Source organism: Phycodurus eques, chromosome 1, assembly GCF_024500275.1.
Source record: "Phycodurus eques isolate BA_2022a chromosome 1, UOR_Pequ_1.1, whole genome shotgun sequence".
Lineage (NCBI taxonomy): Eukaryota > Metazoa > Chordata > Actinopteri > Syngnathiformes > Syngnathidae > Phycodurus > Phycodurus eques.
In genome coordinates this window covers 30,682,786-30,696,923 of record NC_084525.1, presented here as the reverse complement: position 1 = coordinate 30,696,923, position 14,138 = coordinate 30,682,786, and the positions used below count along the sequence as shown (strand labels likewise).

The window sequence follows — 14,138 nt, the reverse complement described above, 5'->3', positions numbered from 1 at the left end:
TGTCACTGAGTAGGAACTGAACCCACGCTGCCTGCACCCAAATCAGGCAAATGTACCACTACACCATCAGTTGTCATTGCAAAACTTTGTAAACAAACCATATCATTTGCAGGTGCCAGAAATTAATATTACAGTCCAGGGTGTACCCTTCCTCTCGCCTCAAGTCAGCTGGGACAGACTCCAGCTCAGGATAAGCGCTATAGAAAATGGATAGATGGATGGATGGATGGATGGATGGATGGATGGATGGATGGCAGCCAATGCTAATTACTTCAAGTTGATGTCATGAAAACTTATGGCGGTCTATTGCTTTTTAAAAAGTAGCTCTATGCTGCCCTGTGCTGGACAAAACTGAAATGTGGCACTTCTCCACTTTATTTACTTTTAATAGATATTTCATTTTATTCATTTATATTAAATTGTCAATGGAAAATGTGCTTAATCGATTGTATCAATCTACTTATATCACTGATGCTGTACAGGGCTCCAGACTAACTTTTATTTATTTTATTTTATTTTTTTACTAAGAGCATATAGCCCATATATCTATTTTCCGTATCGCTTATCTTCACAAGGGTTGCGGGCGAGCTGGAGCCCATGCCAGCTGACTCTGGGCGAGAGGCGGGGTACACCCTGAACTGGTCGCCAGCCAATCAATCGCAGGGCACATATAAACAAAAAACTATTCGCACTCACATTCACACCTACGGGCAATTTAGAGTTTTCGATTAACCTACCATGCATGTTTTGGGAATGTGGGAGGCAACGGGAGAACATGCGAACTCCACACAGACAAGGCCGGATTTGAACCTGCGCCCTCAGAACTGTGAAGCAAAAGTGCTAACCAGATGGTCATAGAGCCCCTAACCTACATTTATAAGAGGGCAAGCAGAAATTTTAGGGTCCACATTGACTTGCACTAAATATTGTATTCACAATACTTTGGCAACAAATGTAGAAACTTTTAAATTCATGTATTACTGTGCACGTTCTGACACAACATAAACATAATAAGTCAGTATACAGCTTAAATACAAACAAAATCTAAAGTTAATGTAGTGCCAGTGTCATCAGCAAATTTCGCGTTGCCCGCTTGTTGGATGTCTCAACAGTAGAATTTGCAGTTCATTGAATTCGTCTCCTTGAAATACTTCAGTTCGATGAACTTGCGCAGTCACTCATCCCAAAAACAAAAAGTTCTGCCTTTTTTCGCTTACAACAGTTGCCTCACAAAACGAGTCAGACTCAATATCAGGATTTGTCTCCTCTGGCACACTTGATAGTCCTCTTTGTTATTGGTCATTGTTTACAAGAGTTATGTGAAACCAAAGTAGCCCTTGTTGGGTTTGTGGCCCCCAGGACCACAACTCCTGGCCTTCCATTTGTGCTTCACCACCTCCCTGCCATACTTGTGCTGTATTAGAGCTGCCTTTTTCTCTTTCGATGCACTTCCGCAGGTGTGACCAAGGCAGAGAGGAAACACCAACTGTACCCAAGAGTTTTCATATACTGTAGTTCCATGCGGCCAGTTCATTATGCCACCTCAGTCAGTTAAACCAGTTGGACAGCAATATTTATCTGATTCTTGTCTTTCTTCTTGCCACACCTCCCCTGACTGGCTCTGCCTCTACTACAGGCCCATTTCAGAAAACAGCTACATCATGATATCACTGTACTTTGACTTCACAGTGAAAGAGGAAATTCCAGCTCGACACTGAAGTCTGACAACACTTCAAAAAGTGCACTTCCTCATATAAGTGCTTTATAGCGGTCACACCAATGCCTGCATGCTGTTGGAAAGAAGAATGTAATCCGTTTCTTTAGCGAAGAATAAACTCAAGCGTATGACATTACGTTACATTGGATCCACGTGATCAATACTTTGTTTAAGTGGCTCAGACATGGAAACAACATCACAGTACACACAGGAGGTAAGTGTTGGTCCTTTACAAATTTTCCTCTTTAGATTGTAGTTTAGTTTTGTCTCATCTCTTCTAAATTTATGAGATTATAGGACTGAACATTACCATTGCAGTGTATTGGTATTAACATTTGAAACCGTGAAATTTCCTGTGTGTTGCAACTGGGAGGAACGTCAAACTGTCTGTGCCAATGAAATCCAACATTCTGAAAGAAAAAACCCACACAAATTATACAGCCATCCATTTTCTGTACCGCTTATCCTCACTAGGGTCGCACATGAGGCTGATGTTGTACGTTACTGACACCTACTAAAAAATGCTGGTATTTCAAGCTTTCAATGTCTTATTTTATATCCTAATCTAAATTTTAAATATTTTTCATACCTTTAAAACCTAACCTCTTTATCCAAGTGACGCAATTCAGAACTGATTCTCATTTGCAATGCCGATCTGGCTGCAGACAGTCTTTGAAGTAGGGAGTTTTCTTTTATACAGGTACATTTGAATAAATTAGAATATATTTATTCTATTTTATTGAGATGACATACCCAAATAGATTGTGCAACAGAAGCTTGCAGATGACTATAGATGTGATTTCTCAGATGGAAAATGCAATAGGGACATGACGCAATTCCACTACAAATTTGAGAACAATAAATTACATCTCTAGACATCTGCAGGTTTCTACATTTATTTATATATTTATTTATTGATTCAAAATGACAACTTTTTGTAATGTCTTGGCATTCAGGCGATGCCGTATAATGACAGCTCTGTGAATGAAAAAGTAAACGCCCTAAAGAGGTCTGTCAACCAATCAGCGTTCATCAGCACAGCCCTCGAAGAGTTCCTGGTAGCTCTAGAAAGACCCTGCCCACCAGGAGGAAAGAAATAATCCAGGGGGTTCCTTCCGTACCCTGGTAGTTTTTTTTCAGTGGGGACACTGGGGGATAGTTAAATTCAATTAAATTGAATCAAATAAAATTTAAATTAAATTAGGGCAGCACATTGCGAAAGTGTACAGCACATCTGCTTTCTCAGTTCTGACGGGTAGGGAATAAAATTTCACCTCCTTCCTACCTGCGTGGAGTTTACATGTTCTTCCCCTTAAAAAAAACAACAACCGTGCATTTTAGACGATAACAATTAATTGTCCATAGGCGTGAAAGTGAATGTGAATGGTTGTTTGCATATACCTGTGTGTTGCCCTATGATTGGCCAGTGACCAGTCCAGGGTGTACCTATCCCAGCTGTCATCGGGCAGGAGGCGGGGTACACCCTGGACTGGTTGCCAGCCAATCGCAGGGCACATCGAAACAAACAACCATTTGCACTCACGGTCGTGCCTACGGGCAATTTAGAGTCTCCAATTAATGCATGTTTTTGGGATGTGGGAGGAAACCCGAGTGCCCCGAAAAACCCATGCAGGCACGGGGAGAACATGCAAACTCCACACAGGCGGGGCCGGGGATTGAACCCGGATCCTCAGAACTGTGAGGCTGACGCTCTAACCAGTCGTCCACCGTGCCGCCATTTGTTAAAATCATTTCATTAATTTTTTTTCCTCATTAATGAACACACCGCACCCCATATTGACAGAAAAACAACGTAATTGTTTAAATTGTTGCTGATTTATTAAAAAAGAAAACTGAAATATCACACAGCCATAAGTATTCAGACCCTTTGCTGTGACACTCATATATTTTTAACTCCGGTGCTGTCCATTTCTTCTGATCATCCTTGAGATGGTTTTACACCTTCATTGGAGTCCAGCTGTGTTTGATTATACTGATTGGACTTGATTCTCTGGTCTGATGAGACCAAGATAGAAATTGTTGGCCTTAATTCTAAGCGGTGTGTGTAGAGAAAACCAGGCACTGCTCATCACCTGTCCAATACAGTCCCAACAGTGAAGCATGGTGGTGGCAGCATCATGCTGTGGGGGTGTTTTTCCGCTGCAGGGACGGGACGACTGGTTGGAATCGAAGGAAAGATGAATGCGGCCAAGTACAGGGATAGCCTGGACGAAAACCTTTTCCAGAGTGCTACGGGACCTCAGACCGGGCCGAAGGTTCGCCTTAAAAAAAAGCCAATGACCCTAAGCAAACAGCTAAAATACCGCAGGAGGGGCTTCAGAACAACTCCGTGACTGTTTTTGAATGGCCCAGCCAGAGCCCTGACTTCAACCCAATTGAGCATCTCTGGAAAGACCTGAAAATGGCTGCCCACCAACGTTCACCATCCAACCTGACAGAAGTGGAGAGGATCTACAAGGAGGAATGGCAGAGGATCCCCAATCGCATTATTCCCAAAAAGAGTCATGGCTGTATTAGCTTAAAAGGGTGCTTCTACTAAATACTGAGGGTCTGAATACTTATGGCTGTGTGATAGTTCAGTTTTTCTTTTTTCATAAATCTTTTTTTCTGTCAATATGGGGTGCTGTGTGTCCATTAATGTGGGGGAAAATGAACTTAAATGATTTTAGTAAATGGCTGCAATATAAAAAGAGAGAAATATGTAAGGCGGTCTGAATATTTTCTGTACCCACTGTATGTAGCCCGTGGGAATTGTCGAGATGTACCCACCTTTGCCACATTGTATGCTTGGTTACACTCTGCGGCACACATTTCGCCGGCCCAGGTGTCGATGGGGGATTTGAGACAAGGTATGCAACGTGATGTTGCATTCAGTGTTTACAACTGCTGGGGGAAGTGTAGCATCTATGAATGCTACTTTGCTATCGCTGTGAACACGAAAATAGCTTAACCACTGAAAGGCTATTTGGTGTCGATATAGGCCGTGGCGCACAGCGCGAGAGCTCTCGCAATTTTTTTGAAGAGATGAAAACTGTCAAGCCCCAGAGAACCGATTCCGAGCCTCACGATATCCGGTCCACAGCCCTAAAACCGATGTATCTAAGGATTTCTGCCGTATTTTATGCCGATTATGGAGTCTGCTACCGATACGGTCGTATCGCTCGCCTTTATGAACGGGTATATATATATGTATATATTATTTTCATTGCCCCTTGTTCTCATAGCTCACAGGGCAGCCGCCATCCCGAAACTGGAGAAGGAGCCTCAGCTTTTCATCTTTACGCATTAAAAGTGAGTTTGTGAGGGAACCACTGACTATACAAGCCACTGAACTCAATGTAGACACACATCTACGAAATCCACTTTCATCTGATGGTAACTCTTCTTGCAGAAAGCAACACCAATATTGAAGAGGATGGATTTACTCGGCACAGAAGCGCATGGTCCTTTTCATCAGCTAGAGAGCTTTCAAGACGGGGTAAATGTTATTATTATCTGCATTCTACAACACCAAATAATAAGACCTGAAAGCTGGGATAGGCTCCAGCTCACCCATAACAATGAACAGGATACAATATATGGATGGATGGATAGCTGACAACAGGGGCGAACGTAGACTCTGAACTTTAGAGGTGCTCAGCCCCTAATCACATATGTGTTCTGTGTGATGTCTTGATGCACAAAGGTGAGTTGATGTCAACCTGCCAATTTACTGCCTTCAAGGTATTATCGGCGGTAGGATCAGACGCATAAAAGGGTCGTAACGCTGCAGGTGTGGAAACACCTGAGACTCACTGCCCATCACCATTTGTGTGGAAAACAATTGTCGCTGTTGTTGACACGCATTTAATTATGTAAATGCTTGAGGCCACAGCGGCGTTGTGATCGCGCACAGTCGCACTTTGGCGAGTTCTTTCCTTAAGGCAAACAAATGCCAGCTGGGCTGTTATGGCTCTTTGCGCCAGTTTTCCTGGAAGCTGCAGTGTGGCTACTTTGTGGAGCATACAGTACATTGCAATTCACAAATTAATCTACAGTACGTACACATTACATAGTCACTTTTCAAAATTAAATTCTTCTCAATGAATAGTAAGAGTAGCCTTCAATCAATAGTCACATCACATACTATGAACGTTAAATATACTAATTGAACAGTTCAAACAGGTACTCTACTGTTAAAAATAATTTTGCAGTCAAAAAAATAATAAAAAATTTGAACAAACAGGGTTCTTTTCAATTGTCCCCGCAATGGAAAATTCCATATCCATCCATTTCATATACCACTAATCCTGTTCACTGTTATTGGGAGGTGGATCCTATCATTCCTGATTTAGGGTGAGAGGTGGGGCACACCCTGGACTGATCACTAGTTGATCCCAGAAATGATACTCAGGAAACCATTCACACACACAATCACACCTACGGACAATTTAGACTGCAAGCGTGTCAAACCTGTTTTCATTGTGGGCCACATAGTTATAGTTGCCCTCAGGGTGCCGGTCATAATGTTATAATGGTAAAACCACATGAATGTGTAATCGCTAGGGGTGCAACGGTACTCGCTGTTTGGTACGTACTTTGGGTTTAAGGTCTCAGTTCTGTTCACATTGGGTATCGTAGTGTTTCCCAACCCTTATTGAGCCAAGGCACATCTTTTACACTCGAACAAATCACATGCCACAGCACCAAACAAAACTGTCAAAAAAACAGCGATACACAGGTTAACTTAATTATCTACCTTCTGAATAGCGGAAGAGCATTTAATTGTCCTGTCTGTCACTATACGATGTTGGCATTGATAGATGAACATAGACGCTTTATTTAAATAAGAGTTTTTGGACCAAATAAGTGGAATTGGATAGCGTTGCATGGCACACTAATCTGCGGTGGCACACTTGTTGGAAATCACTGCAAAGGGAACAAAAGGCAAAACAAACCACGTGTGAAACACATTTATTAACATTGAAAATGAAACATCAACAGCTTAAATATTTTCTTTGAGAGAAAGTGCAACATCAATAGTTTGTCTTCTTTTTAAGGTAATGAAGGATTCAAGCAAGTGCAACAGTATCAGTTTCACCATTTTGAATTATGTTATTAAAAAAACAAAAATAATGGCATTTATTATTGTCTTTGCTTTATTGACTAGCCCACGAGAGGTCAGTTAAATGCAACGTAGAAGTTGCTTTTGTACCGCGCTACTTTTTCCTCGTGCTGCACTGATGACCACGTTCAAGTGATGCCATGTCAAATGAGATTGACATTCTGCCAAAAGCATATTGATACCCTAATAATCGGCCCATCATATTACATACTGTACTTACCCCTGCTTTGGTTATTGTCATTTTTATAGCCTGTTTTGAAATAAATTGTGGCAAGGTTTTGTAGGTCACATAAAATGATGTGGATGGGCAGATCTGGCCTGAGGGCCTTGAGTTTGACACCTGTGATTTAGTCTTCGGTGTATGGATAGGGAATAAGCCAGAGTACCTGGACAGAACCATCACAAGCACATGGAAAACATGCAAACGCCATACAGAATGGCCTCAGATAATATTTGAACCCAGAATCTGGGTTCAACTGAAACCACTGTGAAGGAACACTACAACATTTAAACTCACTTTGAAAAGACTACACAATAATTTCTCTACTTCAACCTGCAGTGCACTTTGTACAATGCAGCAGAGGGCAAAAATACTCCACTTTGCACGTACACGTACTGATACTTCAAAGACTCGGTAAACGTTTATTTTTTAAAAAGACCGGTGTAAGGAGAAGTACTCATCCAACTCCTGTGCTTAGGTAAAAGTAAAAAAATAAATAAAAATACAGCCTGAACTGTACTTAAGTACAAAAGTAAAAAGTAAAGATTTTTTTTACTGTCAATTATATACAATAATTATATACAATTTTGATAAAGGCAAGTCAACAACTAATATCTGCACACAAAATAGTTTCCTGTGCTGCATATTGCTCGTACTGAGAAGAAGACAAATAATAATAATCATGTAACATGTCATATTTTGTTAAGTTAGCTACCTTTGGCTTGACTTTTATGCTATACAATGTGTTCCCATAGCTTTGCTAACATTGCAAAGTGACTAACAAAAATGCTAAAATGGGTAATGATAACAAATGAAAAAAATATACCTTACTTGCATGTTTTTTTTTTTGTTTTTTTTAGACCGGCACAAGGCACAACGGGTTCTCCACGAATCCCTCTTGTAGTCAACGTCCAATAGCTCTCTTAAACAAGGCCATGAATGGGGAATATCTTGCTTCTCAGAATCTGTTGCCGTGATCATTAATTCTCCTTTGTTCACGTTCCTCCAAGTCACTTACATGCCTATTCTTTCCATCTTATAAGACCCCAAGATCTCAATGAATCATTATGCAAACTGCTGTTGCCTTTACCTGTCTCTAGTTACCTCTTTTTTGTGTGTGGAGTCGTCATCTGCAATTGCTAGTTTACAAAAAAGAAACATGGCTATTTTGACAAAGTAAGGAATACAAAGTAGATATCAGTTTTCAAATGTAAGGAGTTTAAGTAGAAAGTCAAGTATAGTACAGATATCTGGAAATCTACTTGTACATGCAAAAGTACAAAGTATTTTTGTATTTTTACTTCATGAGTTGAACTTCCCACCACTGCAATGCAGGTGCTTGATATTTCACTTCAGTGCTTTAGCTGTGCGAAGTCAACGGAAGCAACTTCAGCCGCAGTGTCGTTTTCAAACTGTACGAATGGAGGAGTGAATGCAGTCGGTGGCTGTCATTGAGAAATCGCACAGCGGTGAAGTGAAGTGAAGGCAGCGCAGCACTTTTCGAGTCCGGAGTACAACACGAGGCTCGGGCGGCGAAACACACACATGCGCATACACGATGATGGTGGACTTTGTCGTGGGCCGGAATGAAAATCATGCGGTATCTCTTGTGGTTTAGTCTCTTCTCCGCGGAAATACAGCTCAAATTTGGATTTTAAGGACTAAGGAAGCGATGAGTGAGACGGTAAAGAGAAGACATGCGGAACGCCGCCGGATGGACTTGACAAGCAGATTGAGTAAGTTGTTGCCAATTGATTCTATCGATGTTTCCCTTCTTTTGTTTCACAGAATCATTGCTAGAAACTCAGGCCATACTATGCCCCCCCCCCCCCCCCCCCTCCACCAAAAAAAATAATAATAATGTAGCTGAACGCCATTATGCACGTCGACAAAAAGCTGTTTATGTACCTGTCGATGCCTTCGAGTTCACCGTGTTCAACTGAGTTTCTCTTGCTGTCAGGTGTTCTATAGCTAGAATGACTTTTGGGGTTTTTACACACACTTATCATGTTGACAGCCCTGGCATTACGTCTTTTGGCCTCCATTGTGTATTATTGATGAGTATACTATAGGCTATTATGAAGCCTGAAACTGTAACTCAACGAAATGCAAGAAGAGAGGGGGGAGGGGGAGGGGGGGGGGGGTTTACGACGGAGGTCTGTTCTAGCGGCGATGCAACTGGAATTTGTACTTAAATCGGACCCCACCGTAATCTTATCAATAACCTACGCCGAGGCAGTAGTGAAGTCATAATTAAGGTAAATAAAACACACTTCTCTGGCAGTAACTGAGCGTGTTCTGTTAATTGCTGCGTTTCGTGACGACATACGCCCTTGGTCCCCAGTTTGAAACAACACCAAATAAAAAAAGCAAGCAAGCCATGAAGTGAATAAAATATAATTAAAAAAAAAAGAACATCGAAATTGTTTCCTGTAACAGGAATTGTGCAATTCCTTTTTTTAATTATTTTTTTTTAAATTTTTTTTATTTTTTTGCAAAAGGAAATGACGTGGATGCGCTCCTGGCCACGGAATTCTTTGTATACTTTACATAGGTATGTTACTAAAAAAATTCAGACCACCTAAACAACATAATAGACCTCATTTGATCGAGGATAGAAACATGAATAAAATGAGGCCTACTTTGTAAGTATTGGAAGGATTAAGGATCTTATGCCACTTTTTCTGTCACAAATCATCCCATATTGTCTTGTCCAGAAATCAGTGTAAATCATAAGGAAATTTGTGACCGACATTTTGACTCTTTGGGAGGAAAAATGCCCGTATGTTAGTCTTATTCGTTAAAAATGCAGGCCATTTTCAGATTTTTCAACGGCGGTGTCCGCTCGAGTGATCTCATTTTCCGGGCCAAACCGAGCGCAAGCAACTCATCATATTAACTCAAAACTTAACAGAAAACGAAAATAATTGTCCAGCTCAACCATACAGTTTTCAGTCCTATGAACGTACGATTTTGGATGCTGAAATAGAGGAACATTTTCATCTTCATCAGAACCACTGAAAATCTCATCTATTGTAAATTTTAAAAACAAGGTAGTAAAAGGATTTCCCAATAACGTCATTGGATAAGAACAAGGATTACTTGCGCGAAACAATGAGAAAATGTGGTTTTGGTAGACCTCCACTGAATCCGGCAGAGCAAAATGGAAAGAAAGCGGTGGCGGTATTTCAGAATTTAGTAAGATACCTACAATATACTGTAATATGAACGCAAAGAAATTTTGCCGTGCAAAAAGATCACTTGTTGAGACGTTGCAGCATATCATATTCAATTAGCTGTTGCACAACTTCAGTTTTTTTTTCAAGTTGACACGAATGTGATGAAAGTTGTTGCCGTCGACTAGTCGCTGATGACGTCTGATGTTTTTCAGTACAGCTGTATAATTAAAAAATTCACAGGTGGAGTAATGCTTCGCAATAATCTATTCACCAACAATGGACAGCTCATATACTGACTGTATGCAGAACATACACATTAGAACTATTTCCAGCCAGAGAAAAAAAATCCTCTCGCTCTGTGCTTTCCGCACTGACAGCTTGGTAACGTTTGCCCAACTGGGCCAAACGATGCGACCTGTCCTCAGTCTGACCCACCACAGCATCTGCATGGTGGGAATTTGCGGTGTTTGCAAATAATCAGGGACCTCTTCAGGTACAGTAAAGTAACTCCCCATTCTCCTTCCATTTTGATAGTGCAGGTTGAAAAAATGTTGAAAATCTTGCTGGAGCCTGGTGTTTTTCCCCTTCCATGGTTCTCCCTCACTTTGCCAAAGCTGCACATTCAGAAATAGAAGAGAGTTTAAATCAATGAAGGTGACTGACTCATTTCACTCAGCCCCACTAACATTGCTGAAAGCTCCCCTGCCTCCTCCTCAAGCAGGACAAAAGCACGTAAGAAGCAACTAATTGACGTCAAGCGCTAAAGTCATTGTGCAGTAGTGCCGACTAGTCTGTCCATCCCCAAACGCAAATATCAGCAGCAAAGATGTGACAGAGCAATTTGATAGGAGAATTAGTAAGTGCTAAGATCTTTTGGTGATTCAAGAAAACAATGCTGTGTCACTGCTTTTTTTCTTTACAATCTCACTTTATTAAAATGTTTAATATTTAAATATTTCAGAATCAGAGAGTGGGTTTAGAACATAGTCTCTGTATAAACCACTCTTGATTTTAGTCTTTGAGTTGACATTGTTAAACTCGTAAAGCAATTGACACGTGTTGTTTGACAGGTATTTTAATGCCATTACACAGCTTCATATGAAAACCCAAAATCCTTTTTGGTCTTTAGTGCACTTACTACTACATTCTAAGTTTTTTAGATTTTGCTGCCTTAAACCGAAAGCAGTTAAGCTCTGTTAGTCGTCATTTCCTCACCTCCTTCAATGTCGCTTTTTTTTGCTCTGCAAAACCAGATGAGATTATTCATGACTGACTCCATCTAAACTGTGGAATGTGGTTGTTGACATGGAAAAGGAAACGTGATGAAGCAAAATTATGAAAAGCTCCGATTGTAGTTTCGTTATTTGCTATATTGATTACAAAGATGTTATTTTCTTGAGTTCAATTGTAATTAAAGACAGGTAATGCCATATCCATGGATTTGGGTCCCTTTTTGACAGATGTTCCCTGGACTGCACCATTCCCTTGACTTTTGAATCAACAGCATGCTGTTGTGACTTGTTCAAGAGCCTCTGGGCGTGGGGCTGTTAAACAGGACTTCCCCCCCCAGATATACAACTAGCAATAACCCAGTTTAGAAATGCTACATGTATTTGGACCTGTGTGTCAGGAACGATATAGAATGCTACATACTACTTCAATGTAGTTTTACATATGCAGACCGTTTCCAAAAAATAGAATATCATGGAAAAGTTTATTTGTTTCCATAATTCCATTCAAAAAGTAAAACTTTCAGAGATTATAGATTCAGGGCCCACAATTTAAACAATTTCAAGTATTTATTTGTTTATATTTACATCATTTGGGCTTCCAGCTCCTAAAGCCCAGAAAATCAGGAATTCAAAAAATGTGAATACAGGAAGAAATCAGCCCAAATCTTGCAGGCCATAAATGTTTTAAACTGAGTGTCACACACTAATCATCTACTAAACTCAAAGCGCCTGCACGGGTTCCCCCAGGTGTCATTAAATTGCTTCAGTTTGGTTCAATTGTCTCAGTTGGGTTCAATATGGGGAAGACTGCAGACTTGACAATTGGCCAGAAGACCATCATTGATACCCTCCATAGGATGGGTAAGCCACAAAAGTTCAGAGCTAAGGAGGCTGGCTGTTCACATTGCTGTGTCCAAGCATATCAATGGAAGGACAAAATGTGGCGGGAGAAGATGCACAAGCAAGAGATGAGCGTGGGCTTCAGCGGATTATCTAACAGAGATGATTCAAGAATCTAGCAGAGATCCAGAAAGAGTGGAATGAGGCAGGAGTCACAGCTTCAAAAACCACCACATTGAGACGGATCCGGGAGATGGGCTACAACTGTCAGGTTCCTCGGGTCAAGCCACTTCTTAGCCTGAGCCTACGTAGGAAGCGTCTCAACTGGGCCAAGGAGAAGGACTGGACTGTTGGACAGTTGTCCAAGGTCCTCTTTTACGATGAAAGTAAAGTGTGCTTTTCATTCGGGAACCAAGATAAAAGGATTTGGAGGAAAACTGGTGACGAACAGAAGCCAAGCTGCTTCAGGTCCAGTGTGAAATATTCACAGTCAGTCATAATTTGGGGTGCAATGTTCAGTGCAGGTGTTGGTAAACTCTGCTTTCTTAAATTCAAGGTGACCGCAACAGTCGACCAGAATGTTTTACAGGACTTAATGATTCCTTCTGCTGAGGATCTCTATGGAGATGCAAATTTCATTTACCAGCTGGACCTGGCCCCGGCCCACACCGCCATTAGCACCAAAACCTGGTTTGATGCCCATGCCATCCCAGTGCTTGACTGGGAAGTCAACTCGCCGGATCGGAACCCCATTGAGAATTGATGGGGTATTATCAAGAGGAAAATGAGGGGCACCAGACCCCAAAACAAAGAAGAAACTGACAGCAAGCATCAAGGAAATCTGGGCTTCCATAAGACCTGGACCTTGCTGCCAAGTCGTCAGCGGACTGCCCTCCCGGCGGCAGACTTCGCCATCTGGTCAACCGCCGCCGAGCCCGACTTCGGCCCGGCGATGTAAGCTCGGCGAGCACAGGGTTTGTCCAGCCTGTTCTTTGTTCACCAAGTGCAGCACAGCGGGAATACATAAAGATCAGTGTTTAGAAGCCTCACGCCCCTTGGCCGAGGAAGACGCACATGCCCGCTTGGACTCGGACTTCCGCCCCTTAGCTGATCCGAGTCAGGCAGCGGCAGACATCGCAGCAAGCCTATGGTGGGGTCTGACACGTTCGATCTGTGATTCTAAGTTTTACTTTTCAGTGTATTTTAATCCTCTTATTTCGAGCCTTGCATAACGCTGCATTCAGTCATAGCGGTTCCGTGAATGAAAATGTAAACTCCTACAGAGGTCTGTCAACCAATCAACGTTCGTCAGCACAGCTGTTGTTGATTTTACAAATGAACACTATATTCAAACATAATTGTGTCATAATGTGCACTTTGCACCAGCACACCCTAGGCCACAGTTCTATTATCAACAAGAGAGGGGCACACACCTCTTGGTGTGTGGGCCTCGATGGTGGGGGGTAAGATGCCGGTCAGACTTAGAAGACCCAAACGTATTGTTAGGGTTTGCGGAGAACATCTGGCAGAGTCCCCTGTCAGAAGGAACTTCAACTTCCACCTCCAACAGTAATTCGACCACATCTCAGTGGGCCATGTTCCATGCCGCCATTGTTGAGGCAGCCGGCCGGAGTTGTGGCCGTGGTGGTGGTGACTGTATGGAGTGGTCGTATTTTATTTTTTCATTTTCCATTTTAATTTTTTCAGTACTTCCGAATCCAAACGCAGGATTTCGGTCATGTGGACCAATCAGCCAATCCTCACTGTATTTCTTGAGACGTGGTCACATGGGTTACGTGTCCAATTAGGTGCCTGCATACTGTAT

The 14,138-nt window shown here is 41.8% G+C and overlaps 1 protein-coding gene across 3 annotated transcripts in view; it reads left to right on the top strand.

Moving 5' to 3' along the window:
- Nucleotides 1-1,682: 1,682 nt before the first annotated feature.
- dennd2da (DENN/MADD domain containing 2Da) overlaps nt 1,683-14,138 on the top strand; it is a 35,577-nt gene continuing 23,121 nt past the window's right edge. The window contains exons 1-3 of one of the 3 annotated variants that reach the window (XM_061687358.1): nt 1,683-1,931; nt 4,963-5,029; nt 5,130-5,216. In XM_061687358.1, coding sequence (XP_061543342.1) covers nt 1,902-1,931; nt 4,963-5,029; nt 5,130-5,216 — 184 coding nt within the window. In that variant the 5' untranslated portion in view covers nt 1,683-1,901. Of the gene's footprint in view, nt 1,932-4,962; nt 5,030-5,129; nt 5,217-8,453; nt 8,799-14,138 lie in introns of those variants that run through there. The other 2 variants (XM_061687378.1, XM_061687369.1) reach the window with 2 other exon arrangements.